At 50.5% G+C, this 13848-nt stretch overlaps 1 protein-coding gene across 4 annotated transcripts; it reads right to left on the minus strand.

Annotated features, from left to right (window-relative positions):
- Positions 1-66: 66 nt before the first annotated feature.
- LOC114001307 (cullin-associated NEDD8-dissociated protein 1-like) lies at positions 67-13846 on the minus strand. Of its 4 annotated transcripts, none has more exons than XM_039378473.1 (15): positions 13561-13845; positions 11298-11441; positions 9940-10094; positions 9416-9539; positions 8544-8800; positions 7837-7942; positions 7027-7172; positions 6572-6864; positions 5997-6138; positions 3991-5496; positions 3530-3625; positions 2674-2843; positions 2368-2532; positions 1637-1744; positions 67-580 (listed from the first exon to the last, which is right to left on the minus strand). In XM_039378473.1, the coding sequence occupies exons 1-15, from the start codon at positions 13626-13628 to the stop codon at positions 575-577; spliced, it is 3486 nt and encodes a 1161-aa protein (XP_039234407.1). In that variant the 5' UTR covers positions 13629-13845; the 3' UTR covers positions 67-574. The 4 variants fall into 4 exon arrangements, with proteins under 4 accessions (XP_039234407.1, XP_027602158.2, XP_039234408.1 ...); XM_027746357.2 differs by having other exon boundaries at positions 67-1430; XM_039378474.1 differs by lacking the exon at positions 67-580 and adding an exon at positions 1349-1526.
- Between the last annotated feature and the right edge of the window lie 2 nt (positions 13847-13848).

Here is a 13848-nt window from a genome sequence, read left to right on the forward strand (position 1 = left end):
TGGCTGTCTCGGGGCACTCGCACAGCGAGGTGCAGTGTCAGGGTGACGGTCAGTGAACTCAGGGCGTGCAGCTTCACAAGTGTATTTTATTTTTATACCATTCAGACAATAGCTGTCCTTTCACACAGCACTGTAAATACTTTCACATCAACCATCCTGTCAGAAGAGGAGAAAAGGAAGCGTAGGGCAGGTCCATGGCCACAGCCCCAGTGTGTCTTGGTGGCCTTGTCCTCTAGTTGGCTGTTAACATTCTCTGTCCCTTAAGGCATTTTCTCCTGCACAAAGCAGGATTTGAGCACAGCAGCCATTGTGGATTGCGTGTTTGCACCTCTGGCTCCTGCCTGCCACCTCTCACCCCTTTGACATTAACACAGACCACCAGCGCTCCTATAGGTGCCTCCTGCTGATCTGTGACCAGGATCAGTAGGTTGGTGCCCTCATGACTGGTGACAACACCGAGGTGCTCCAAGGGGAGAAGAAGCCAGCGTTGGTGCACAGCAGAGCTTAGAGCAGGGTTTGTCACTGAGATAGTCACTAATCATCCCTTGGAGGAGACACTTGAGGTATTTTGCAGTCAAAACTGTAAAAACGGAAGCCAAGCTAGAAAGCTTTGTATTGCCCAAATGCCAAACTATGGAGCCCCAGGAAGAAGCCTGGGGGGCTAGGTAACCCCCCTGCCCCATGCAGCTCCCGCAGCTTGGCTGGGGCAAGTCTCCTTTCCCAAAAGGCCTGTGGGAGTGGTGCTCATCACTAAAGACATGACTTCAGTTTTTAGTCATGTTATTTAGGGAAACACTGTAAATACATTCTTGGGCAATTTGGGGTAGAAAGTGCATGTGCAGTCATTAAAAAACCATTTAAAGCTATATTTTTTTGTACTGCAGCAAGGAATATATCAGGAAGTAGTTTCCATTGTTCATGGAACCACACTCAATTGCAGTTGCTTTGTGTACCCCTTAAAACTTGCTGAGAAGTGGGACTGCTCATCTTTCAGCCCCTCCCCTACATGAGGATGTGTTCCCCTGATCCATGAGGTGTCTAATGCAAGTGCCGCTGGTTCCAGGCAGTTTCTCCTGTGGCTGCCCAGGGACTTGCACATGGCTGTGGCAGGAGTGGCTCAATGGCCTTCGTTCCCCCCCGACCCAGCTGGTGTCTCTGGCTGGGGCATTGCAAGGGCAGGAGGGCAATGGGGGAAACACATCTTAGCTCATGTCCATTGACTCTGAGATGGAGAGGGAAGCAGAATCTTTCTGAATGCTCTCAAACAGTGATGCCATTTCAGGACTGGATCTGATCTGGGATGAAAACTCTGCCATCACTGGACTTTTCTCCACCTCGGGGATGGTCAGGAGAGCAGCCACTGCCCTCATGGCTGAGCGCTTCAGCTCATCCTGCTTCTCAAACTCCTGCTTCACTGAACCTGCTTTCACCTGCAAATCCAAAGCCCTGTTTGCAGTTGGCATTTAGAAAAGCTGGTTCAGGCGCAGAACCAACACGGCAGCAGAGACCAGCAGAATATTTTACAGCTGGGGAAATGAGGGGAGTGGGTGGCTCAGCAGCAGTGAGGGAGAAGGCTGGGAGCAGAGGTGGCTTTGGGCAGGACCTGCCCCAGCCCCTTGCATGTTCCAGCTCTTACCTTGGTGGAGCAGGTTGCCCGGAGGGGCTCGATCAGGCGCTCGAGCCGCTGCAGGACAGCGCTGGGGCAGAGCACGGAGAGCCGCGCCAGCATGATGAACGTCAGCATCTGGGCAGGACGGGAGAGACACGGGTTGGTTCACTGCAGCCCGCGGGCTCAGAGCTGGGCCCACCCTGCTGACAGGCCAGGCTGTACCCACACTGTCGTGTGCTCCTCTGCACTTGTGCCAGGGGCTTGGGGCAGAGCTTTGGTGATACTGGAAATGCAGCCCTGGCAGCCAGCAGGCCGGAGCCGCAGCTGGGCCTGGTGTGTGCAGTGCTACAGGTGTCTGCACAGGGCCATGGGGACAAACGGCACCGCTCAGCATGGGGCTGTGCCTGCCTCTGAGCTGGGGTAAAGCAAATCACATTGGAAAAGGATGTCGTGCTTCCTATCCAGATGTGAGGCCAGCAGCCAATATAGTGTCACTGGTCCCTCTGAACAAATGACAATCATCCGTTTAAAGGCAGAAGAAACTTTAGACTTTGGTACATTTCCTACAAAGCCAGCTACACCAGGGGTGTCTTGTCAAGGCCACTACGGTCAAATCAGAGCCAGACAATCATGAAAGGCTGCAGCAGTTGCAGGGAATAGAAAATGGCATGGCAGGGGCACACTGCTGTGGGGACACACAGCTCAGTTGCAGGCCAGGCCCCCAGAGAAAATTACATTAGTTAGGGCACAGCACTGACCCGAATATCATAGTGATCCTTTAGCCCATCCTCCACATGGTTCAGGTACTCGTAGATGTCCAGCTGGTCCAGGCAGCTTTCCAGCAGGGTGTACATGCACTCAAAAGCAGCTTTCCTCACATCAAGGCCATCGTCCACTGTGTGCTTGAATGGCCCCATTTCTACCTTAACCAAGACAAACAACAGCGGTGTGACCTAAGAGCAGACAGGGCAACAGCTCCATCTCACCTACACAGGAAGCAAGTCACCGTGTGTGGCACCCAGCCAAGCCCATTCACCTCATGGGTGAGCTCCCTTTGGACCTACCTCCCGGATGAGCTCCCTTCGGACCTTCGTTTCGCTGTACAGGCTGGGCAGGACCATGTTCAGTAAATCCCGGATTAAAGAAGGTTTGTTGTGAGCAGCAGAATTAAACAGGGCTAAAGCCACGCGGCGAACGTTCAGGTCTGGATCTTGCAGAGTTTGTAAGAAGTCACCTGTGGAGTAAGAATGTACCAGTCAGTCCTGCTGCAGTGTTTTTAAAGGCTTTTGAAAGTATATCAGGGTATATTTCAAGAAGGCTGGTTATGGAAGCACCCATGGTAAAATAACTCCAGTGGCACACTCTTAACAGAGCCATTGGAGATGCTTTCCCTCCCTCCGTTTGGGATACAGTAAATAGAAAAAACATGACTATCCTGCATTTGGGCATAAAACCAAACTGTGTTTCTAGCTACCTCACCCTAAAGTCAAATCAGCACCTTTAGTATTCAAGGAAGTTGGTTTTTGGTTTCCTTCTTGCTCAGATCTTCTCTGAAACAGAAGGCCCAGTTCTATACAGTAGATCCAATGTGTGGGCTCCCTAGATATAAGACCCTTTCCATATAGGTTGTACTTTTCAAGATCCTTGTTGTGAGGAGCTTGAAGTCTGAGTTTAAATACAGAAGGAACTTAAGCTCCCTAAAAAACAATGCACTATGCCCAAGAGCAAGGCATCAGAGCATTTAACAAGGACTCACAAGACAGTGTTGCTCTGTCATCTCAAAAGCAGAGGAATACAGATCAAAACTAACTGGACTAGATGAGGTTCACACAGGAGTGAAAAATCCCCGAGCTGCTAACGATGCCCAGCCTTTCACACCCCCGCCTCACACTGCTCACACTGCTGTCCACACCACCCTACCTATGCAGCCTTTCAGGAGAGCATCAATGGGCTGAGGCTGGTCTGCAATTGTGAACTTGATGGCAGTGACCACGGTGCTCCGGGCATGTGGAGAGCCTGCGATGAAGGGGGGAAGAAAAACAGTGAAAGACCAACTGACAAAGTCACTGCTGTAACTCTGCAGCACATATTCTGCTCTTAGTCGGGTTACACACACGTTGAAGAGGTTAAGAGAACAGAGCATTTGTCTTAACTCTGTGTTTAAATCTGCTCCTGCACAATCTCCACATGCAGTCCCTGTTCCCAAGACCCTCCTGTCCCTGTGCAGACCAGTGCACGTCTGATCCCCCCTGCAGAGATCCTTCATTTCCTGCTCGCCTCTCTGGCTGGCTTTGCCCCCTGTTGTACCCACCAGCAGTTTACAAGAGGAATTTCCAGCAATGGCAGCATTTCCCCCCTCTGGCCATCGCCATCCCCGTTACCTGCTGACAGCTGTTTCCTCAGCCGGGGCAGCAGCTCAGCAGGGTTCACCAAGGTCAACTTCCCCAGGCATTCTGCCACCACGTTGCGTGTCCCTTCCTCTGTGCACTCGCAGTGCTTGAAGAGCAGAGCCCAGATATCCTCCACGTAAGGCGTGAGGCTGTCGGCCGGGGAGGAGCTGATGACTTCCTTCAGGGAGTGCAGCAGCAGGTACTGTCGCTTGGGCTGGCTTCCGATCTCCTTCAGCATGAAGGGCAGATACTCCTTCAGATTCCCAACGCTGACGTTCCCCAGCGCGTAGGAGGCAGCGGATTTCACCTCTTCACTGGTGGAAGCAAACGCTTCCAGGATGACAGTTCTGAGCTCCCTGTGAGCACTGAGGTTTGTGGTACGGCCCATCTCTGCCAGGGAGAGGAAAGCCAGCACTTGAACAGCAGGACTGGACTTGGGGCTTTTCACATCCTGAACAAACTGGTTCACTGTCACAGGGGCCTCCTTCGGGCAGGCCGAGGACAGCGCTGCCACGCACTTTGCGACGGAGTGATACGCCTGTTTGTGCAACGTCAGCGAGGCCCCGGCCGAACCCGAGGAGTAAACGGGTGCTGTCAGCTGCTTCATCAGCTCGGGGTAACCCGTGCTGGCTGCCTTCGTCAGGACCAGTGCCTGGAAGAAGGCGATGATGGCATTCAGAGCCCCTCCTTGAAGCAAAGGTGAGTGGACAAGCTGAAAGATTTCAGCGAGGACTGAGCCGCTGATCTTGGAGATGCAGGATGGATAAACCTTTGCCAAAGTCGTGAGGAACATGATGGCCACCTGGGACACGTGCATGTCATTCTCAGTAATTAAGGCGGGGAGCTCTGTTAGCACAGACTCGATCATGGCAGGCTTGAGGCTGTCGCTGTAGTTCTTCACCAGGATGTCCAGAGCAGTCAAAGTGCTCAGTTTCAAGGCACGTTGATTCTTTCTCAAGAAGGAAGCTAGAATGGGGATACCTTCCCCTAGAATGGGTCTCAAATCTATTTTAAGTGGAGAACTAGCAATTAAGGTTAATGCTTTGACTGTTGTCAGTCTGGTGATTTCATTTTTGAGCCTCTCCAGAAATATCTTCAAAGTTGGCTGGAGATCAGTGCTTAAATGGTCTCCCAGGTTGTAAATGATTTGTCCCATGCAGGAGATGGCACGTTCCTTCACCTCCTGGTCGATGTCAGCAGCCTTCAGCCGCTTCAGAGTACCAGAGAAAAGGTCCTTCACATAGGGCTTGGCATCAAAAGTGCAAGATTTGTCCAAAGGCCTGATAACTTTCACAAGCTGCTGAGTTACCAGCAGAGCTTCTGACATGATCTTATAAAACGGGTCTCCAATGCAGGTCACAACAGGGGGCAACAGGCTCTTGATATGAGGGTGAAACACCTCCGGCTGGTGGTTGCAGAGAAGGACGTGGAGGAAGGACAGCGTGTCGATCCGCATGTTGGAGGAGCTGGATTTATCCGCCAAGGAGAAAACAATACCTGTGCAAAGGAGACAACAGGACTGATGTGTTTTTCCTAAAGAGGGAGGTGCATGGATCCAGCCAGGGACAGTCACAGGAGACTTTTCTCATATCCACTGTACAGTCACACCAAAAATGAAGGCAGGACCTGAGCCCTCCAGCAGTGGGATGCTTCATGAGCCCACAGGCAGGAGAGCTCAGACAAAAATGTTGCTGCTGCAAATTCAATAATCAGCCAACATAAAGAATTTTTTTAAATGCCACTGGATTTTATAAAAGAAAATGTCACTTGTGTTTCTGATCTCATTCCAGCTGCTTTCAAAGGAGGCTGGAATAGGCACTCCCAAAAACATCTATTCAGGGGACTGGAAATGAACCTGATGTTCTTATCCTGGCTTACAGTGCAGACAGAAGCCAGGATTAGTCTGGGAGCTGTTCAGCATATCCACAAGGAGCACATGTGTTTGGAATGGATTTTGCCAACCCTGCTCCTTCTTCCCAGACCATAGACAAGCTTACCAGGGACGAGTGCAGGGATGTGATCTGCCAGGCAACCAGGAAGAACATTGGCCAGTTCTGTCAGGAGGCTGAAACAACCCTGTCTTGATTTGATGCTCTTTTCTTTGAGCTGCTTGTGCAAGGCCTTGACAATGTTGGGGACCTGCAGTTTGAAGAAGCAAGGGACAAAGGGACACCTCAGTCATCCTAACTGCTCTCCAGGACTCACTCTGGTGCATTTCTACAACAGTTTATTCAATGAGTTTCCTGAGCAGCAGCTGCAATAACAGTAAAGCAGCAGCCTGACCCTTCAGCCAGAGACCAACCTGCCTCAGCCTGGACACAGATGCCAGCAGCTGGCAGAGGGACAGTGCCAGCTGTGCCCCCCTGCTCCTGCACTCCCTCAGCACTCTCTCCCCGGGAACAGCAGGAGACAGACAGTAAACAGCCAGCCCCCTGGATCTGGTCTCCCCTGGCTGCCTGCCCCAGGGCTCCTTCCATTAGCCACATTCTCAGGATTGCTCTTGGCACAATCATCAGTGGCTGCTTGTCCTCAGTGCTTTGTGATTTAACTCAGCCGTCACCTGCTCACACACCTGGTTCCGAAGCATCGTCAGGGGAACGTCACCCTTGCCAGAGGCATCGGAAGCGTGCAGCCAGCTCTGGGTGGGCAGCGTTTGCTTCAGCAAGGAGATGTAAGCACTGAAGATGTCAGCTTTGACATTCTCCTCCCTCTCTTTGAACCTGCTTATCAAGGCTGGGGAAAGAGTTCTGTAAAAGTCCTGCAGGAGATCGTGCCTGCTGCTGACAACGGCCTCCAGGCACTTGGCCGCAGCCCTTCGGACCTTCCAGCTGATGTCGTCATCGTCACTGTACTCATCATCGCTTTCTAGGAACAACACAGTGGAAAACAAGGTGCACCATTATGATAAAACCAGAGCTAGAGGATCACTTGATCCTCAGAGCTGCCCTCTCCAGCAGGAGAAAGCAGGAAGGGGAGAAATGTTAACCCTGTGTTCTGCTGAGCACAGCCATCCTCACAAGCAGGCACCTTGCTCTTCATCCTCTCCATTTTCAGTTTCCATCATCTCTTCCTCTTCCTCCTCATTATCATAGTTGTAGTTTGGGTCAAAGGTGATGTACTTCAGACACAGCCCCATCACACTCGGGATGTGAGAGTCGATTTCCTTTGGGCATCTATCAGGACAAATAAAAATCTTAAGAGTTAATCAAAGACTAAGCTGGTTTAAATACCCAAATAATACAATTAATCTCAAAAGGATCTGAAAGTGCTTCATAGACCATTTGAACATTTTGTTAACATGAGTTAAACCAGAGATGTCCTTCCTGCTGTGCACAAAGCAAAGCCACATTCTCCTTGGGAGGATGCAATGATTTCTATAAGGAAAAATAAATCAATTGCCTTCACCCCCTGGTTGAATCCTCCCTTCCTGGAAGAACACCTCAGCAGCTCTGCAGGGCTCCTTTTCCAAGCAGTAAATGTTTGACCAAACAGCTGGAGAGCTGCAGCTCAGCAGCTCTTCTGCCTGAGCCTCCTTCCTGCCTCCAGCTCCCTCCACGGACCAGGAGTGAGGCAGTTCCCTCTGGCTGAGGAACCCTCCAAGGACAAAGGAAACTCCCACTCCTGCAAAACCAATACAGAAGGACACCCTCACATGTTGAGGTAAAGCAGCTCATAACTCCAGCCCAACCCTGCCTGTGCAGAAGAGATTTCATACATGAGCTGTCACTCCCACAGGAACACATGCAGCAAGGCCCTCCCCTCCTGCTGAAAGGATCGGTATTTCCCCGCGAGGACACGGCTGCACTGGATGGGCGGTGTGTCCCCGAGGGCACACACCTCCGCACGAAGGACTCGAAGGCCTGGAAGCAGTACTCCCGCAGCTCGTCATCGTCCACGTCACAGTACTGAACGATCAGAGGGACGATCCTCTCCAGGTGTTCTCCTGGGAAAGACAAAGCAAGCAGCAGTGAAAAACCATTCCAACCTTCACTCACCCAAGCAGCTGACAGCTCCTCCACCTGCCACTTCCTTCCTTCCTGGCCTGGACCTCATGGGCAAGGAGCCAGCAGCCCACCAAAACCAGCCATGCTGATCTTCATAAGCTAACCACTGCTCCCTGTCTGCAGCCCCTTGTTGGCTTTTCAGTCATGGGAAGAGCTGTGATTAGAGATCTTCTAGAACCTGATCTCAGCTCTTTTAGACAGATCTTTTAGGCAAGTAATACAGTATGCTGCCCTCCATTTCTCCTCTCATTTAAAATGGGGTGAATCAACTGACCTAATTCACAGAGGTGTTAATTCAGACCAAGGAAGCACTGCAAGATCTTGAGGTGAAGTTGCTACAGAAGGGCAGCCAGAGAGATACTCTGGTGTCTCCTCCCTTCCAAGAGGAGATCAGAGAGCCAGGCCAGGATCACGGAGGGAATTGCAAAGCACAAGCCACCAATACTTTAGGAACAGTGAGCACTCTTCTTTTACCACCAAGAGGAGCTGCTCTAAAATGCACGTACATTTCCCAGTGCCATTTCAAGCTGCTCACCATACCTATGCGGTGCCCAGCCTGCCTGCTGATGCCAGCCACACACTGAATGTATGTCCTGGTGGTAGATGTAGACTCATTCCTCTTCAGCTCAGCCAGCAGATGCTCTGTGAGCTCTGAGAAGATGTTTCCACTGCAGGTCAAGACTAGATGCCCCAAGGCAGTGATGGCCCGTTTACGTACTGCCAACCTGGGGCTCGTCAGCTGGGGCAGGAGACAGGTCAGGATTGAGGAATGGAATGAGTAGAGTGTTCCCCCCAGTCTGCAATCAACAGAACAAAGGAAAAGTTGAAAGTCCAAGCCTCAGAGAAAAAGCCTTCAGCTACGGAGACTTCGTGCTCATTGTGGGGAGGGGGAGAAGGCTGGGGTTTGCATTTTGGTCTGAACATTGACTTGTTCTGTAAAGCACAGGGAGAGGCTATTTGTCTCCATGACGGAGGGGTTTTTGATGTGTCCTTCTGGATGACCTGGAGGTTTGTCAATAATTTCCTGCATGCAGATGACATATGACACTGTCACTCTGACTTATGCAACAAGAGAAAGAGAGGCAGCCAGGAAAAAAAATGCATGTGTGATCGGATCACAGGGCTAAAATAAACCTCCCTGCTTTGCCCTCGCCCTCCCGTGTTTGTGTGAGGTGAGCCCCTGTGGGATCCATCACCAGTGGCACTGCCATTCCCAAGCACAGAAAGGCTCAGCATGTTGTCTCTTGTCCCCACTGGGGACCTGCTCTGCTAAGATATTCCCCAGGGGCAGCCAACCCAAATAGTGTGTTTTTAAGTCCCAGTAGTAGGATTAGGGAAATAAAGAAATCAAAAGCAGACACATCCCTGCAGCCCCCTGCTATGCACAGCTCCAGAAGGAAATGCTCTGGTACCTGCTCAGCATATCTGACAGGATGTCAAGAGCTTCCAGCTGCACAGACACATCCTCCTGCTTGCCAATGGCTCCCGTCAGCTGGACTGTGATCTTTTTGCACACATTTGCTGTCATGGTGGAGCCTGCAAGAGAGAGATTTTACGCTGCTATCAGTTAAAAAGGAGACTTTTTGCTGCTGGGAACCATTCAATGCCTCCTACATTGAAAAAAGAAATCCTCCCCTAGGAGACCTATCAGGACAGATACATGAGATGGCTGCAGAGGAAACTCCTGTCCCCAGGAACCTCAGGTATCCCCTGCTGTGGTTTTGGGATAAGTAGTTCCAAACACTGCTCAAGTTTTCATTTCATCCCATCTTTCATCACATTGGTACCTCAGCTTCTACTGTCTCTCCTCTGTATTTCACTAGTTGTCCTCTGGCAGGTAAGTAAGGAATTGGTAACTTTTATGCTCTGAACTCCACATTTTCCCGTTTCCCAAAGCTGGGATTCCCTGTTCCTCCAGCAGGGACAGGCAGTGTACCTGTGGAAGCTGGTGGCAGCTCAGAGATGACGGTTTTGAGGCCAATGCTGGAGATGTCCCGCAGCTGCTCCTTGTCTGACAGCATGTTTGTACACAGTGTGTCCACGATGGTCTCCACCTGGTACTCCTTCACTTTGCCAACCAGCGGGCCCAGGCTGCGGGAGGAGAAGCCAGTCAGGATGAAGGGCCTGATCCAAATGCCTGTGTCCTTCAAACCATCACATTTCTCCTTCTTAGAGATCCTGGCCACCTGCCTGAGAATGACTGACTGGACGTTAACTGCTGTAAGTACCTCCTTAAGCATGGAAAGGAAATATTCCTGGTTCCATTTTGAGGCCTCTTCATGATCACATTCTGGATGGATGAGAGATCACAGTGAGTATGGACTTACTGCTGATACAATCAGAGATAAACAGGCTAAGAAGTCGGTCCTCTGCTCAGTGCCCAACTGTTTCACTTTGAAAATCAGAATAAGCCAGCCCAAAGCAGGCAGAGACAGGAGCAGGGCCAGAAAATGTCAGGACCGTGGGAATCAAAAAGAAAGGGCTAAGGGTTACAGAGAAAGGATAGAGATAGAAACAGCATGTGGTTAAAAAGAAGGGAATACAAATAGGATCCACAGAAGGAAAAACAGAGAAACCTAAATTTGTCTTTAAATGGCCCACCTTTCTAGAGCCCTGGGGTGAACTGAGCCATTCCATGGCATTTTTAGACTGAACACTCTCAGCCATGCTGGGGAAAGAGATAGGAAAGAAAATGGCAGCAGCAGGATCCCTTCATCTGAGGATTCACTAATAGAGGGACTTTTGTTCATTTGGATTAAAAAAATATTGAAACAGAGCAGGGCAAAGCAACAGCACAGGCTGCACTCGGAGTCAAGGCAGGGAAAAACCCAAGTGTATTACAAACTGTAAGGAAAAATGCCCTTGAAGAGGAGGATTCAGACCTGAAATTGAAATGCCATAAGGGTTTAGTACCATCCCTATCAAAGAGAGAACCATGGGGAAACTCAGAATGGGATTTCAAAGCCCAAGAGACACCAGGAGCTTGATGATCAACATTTTAAACTGGGCTTATCTCTGAGGAAGAAAAATCTTAGGGATATCACTTTTCATGGTAAGGTTCATAATACAAACACTGAACTAATTTCAAAATCACCTCCTGCTGCTACAAAGGTATCTGTGTTCACGCCTTGTGAGTATCAAGACAGAAAGTGCAGTGCCCTGTGAGAGGGCAAAGCCCCTTGCAAGGGAGGTTTGAGGGAGTGCCCAGGGCCAGGCTCTGCTCTCACATACTCTGTAGTCTGTAATGGCTTTATTAGTGCCAGGAACCATGGCAGTTACTGCCCAGGCTCTTACCACTTGACAGCAAGGTTCTGTACTTCCCCATTTTTGTCCTCCAGCAATTTCAAAAGCATTTTCACAACTTTTTTCTCGCTGTCTTCATCTAGTTTTATTGAATCTTTCTGCAGTTCTATCATCAGGTCGTTGGTGGCCATAAATCTGAAAGGACAAAGGACAAAAGTGGACTGGCTGATGTGCAGACACAAAGGCATCATCTTTGCATCTCCTGGGACAACAGAAGTTGGCAATTGGTGCTTGTATGAAAACACACTGTCAAAGAGTAACTTACCACTCTTCACACTGTCCTAAAAAGCAAGGTACAGAGAATTACTATTGTCTTACAAGTAGATATATACCTAACAGGGGTCAGGCAAACAAAAACTCTTAAAGTGGCACACGACTTGTGTATTTTTCTCAGTAACTAAATGAAGATGGTTAATTATGCCAGAAAAAATCACGGTGGGTTTTTTCATCAATTGCCTGGCCTAAGAAAAGCAGTTCTGGGGTCTAAGAACATACCTGGCTTTGTTCTTTCTGGCTAATTTACCACTGATAGTAGGACCCCACACATGGAGAAGGCCTACCATGCTCAAAAATGAAAAATAAAGTCACGACTCCATGCAAACTACACCTCAGAAGTGCCCTAGGCTATATTTAGATTGCTGTGAGCAAAACCAAGCAAGTAGTTATCACTCCAGCTTAGAAGGAAAAACAAACACCCAGCTGACTGTTAGTCAGTTTTCTGACAGGGACAATGACAAAATGGATATTAAGAAATTCTGTAAAGTATCCATTTTCTTGGGAGCAGGAAATGCAAAAGTTGCTGGTATAGGAGTGTGAAGATCTGAGAAATCTCAGCGTGGCTATCATGTATTAGCTGCTTTCTAATGTCAGCCCTGCATGGGATGGATGTCTAACAGGATCCACAGAGCCATTCCCTTTCCTTACAAAATGACACCTCCTTTTACAATTAGGCTCTGATGCCCCTCCTTCAGCACATAAGAGCTCTCATGTGCAAGGCAACATTTGGAGCTTCAATCCGTAAGCCCATTCCTGAGCAGCAATGAGGTGCATCTGGGACGAAGGACTGCTGTGGTGTTCCAAAGCCAGCCTGGAACCTGGGGTGGGAAAGCAGCGGGACTGTGCCTGAAGACATTCCCAATGTGCAATCTATTTCTGATCCTGCAAGAGCTCTTCAGCTGCACTCGCAGTTCACTGTCTGCGCACACCCAGCATGACCAATTATGGCCACAGGCTGAGCTGAGCCTTCCATGGCAACATGGCCAGCTCTGGACTTGCTGCCTGCTGCCATCCTGCCCCGGGACCTCAGAATCTCCCACACAGATCCATCTGTGCAGGGGGAGCAAGAGAAAACTGCTCCTACAATGGGTCATGTCTGGCCATGTGCTGGGAGGAAACGGCCCTGCAATACCTCTGTGACATGACGTGTGTGGAGCACATCTAGTTTGGAGTGTTAACTGTAAGTTCTTTGAACAAACTGTTTGTACAACTACACCATCGCTGAATTCTTTATAAAGTACCTATTTTAACATATGAAAACATCAGCAGCCTACTTTTAGGCTCTTACTAATCTCTCTCTTTTATACCTCAAAATACCAAGGCTGGCACAAACATCACCTTCCAGATTGGTCCTGAGAACAATATACTCAGTGATGAAATCTTTCATAAATGTTAGTTTTCATTACTTTTTATAGAGTGCCTTACACATCGAGCCACTGGCCCCAACCCTAAAAGTTGTCAACTTTTCTGCTGACATAAACAAAGAGAACAAAAGCATCTTAGTCCTGTTAGGGAGGCACATTTTCCCATCACACAGAAATAGTTGATAAAGCAGCCCGAGCATGGCCAGCAGCATCTGTCACCCAGGGACAGAGCTGCCCAAACCGGGGTCTCTCAGCCCTTTTAATGCACTGACCATGTCACCTAGAGGAAAAGCAAACTAGAAGTATCTCAGCATTTGTGCTACACAAAATAAGTAACAACTTAAAAGTCCAGCTGTCAAGACTTTCATTCTCCCTTCGACTTCCATCAGGCAGCAGCCCAGCAGGGGCAGGGAGCGCCGTTGCCTTCTCTACATTCCCCTCTCAGCCAGGGCTCAGCTGGGTTGAGACACCGCAAACACAAGCGATCAAAGGCTCTGACACAGAAGCATCCCCACACCGGCGGGTCGGGGGCACCGTGCCTGCGCCCGGCGCGGGGAAGGGACCCCTCCGGGGGAAGCCGCCCATCCCCGCGGGGCACGACCCTGCTGCCGCACCTGAAGTCCTTGTCGGTGGAGGTCATCTTCTCCAGCAGGCTGGAGATGTGGTAGGAGACGCTGGCCATGGCGAGGGGCCGGGGCGGCTCCGCGCAGGGAGCCCCCGAGGCGGCGGGACGGGCCGGCGGGACGGGCCCGGGCCAGGCGGTGCCTCTGCCCGCTCGGCGGGCTGGGCTCGGGGGGGCCGGGGCAGCGCTGGGCTGGGCCGGGCAGGGCAGAACGGAGCAGGACGGGGCAGGGCCGGGCCGCCCCCGCTCCCACCGCCCGCCCCCTGCCCGGCGAAGGCAC

This window comes from Pipra filicauda, unplaced genomic scaffold (genome assembly GCF_003945595.2).
Source record: "Pipra filicauda isolate LSUMZ 115617 unplaced genomic scaffold, ASM394559v2 scaffold139_size1960392_pilon, whole genome shotgun sequence".
In the NCBI taxonomy this organism is placed as follows: Eukaryota; Metazoa; Chordata; class Aves; order Passeriformes; family Pipridae; genus Pipra; species Pipra filicauda.

Excerpts from the sequence above, each read along its gene's own strand:
- LOC114001307 (XM_027746357.2), bottom strand. The coding sequence starts at position 13,628 with ATGGCCAGCGTCTCCTACCACATCTCCAGCCTGCTGGAGAAGATGACC. Across the intron at positions 8,801-9,415 it reads CTGTCAGATATGCTGAGCAG|ACTGGGGGGAACACTCTACT; the intron begins GTACCAGAGCAT and ends TGTTGATTGCAG. Across the intron at positions 3,626-3,990 it reads GAGGAAACAGCTGTCAGCAG|GCTCTCCACATGCCCGGAGC; the intron begins GTAACGGGGATG and ends CCTTCATCGCAG.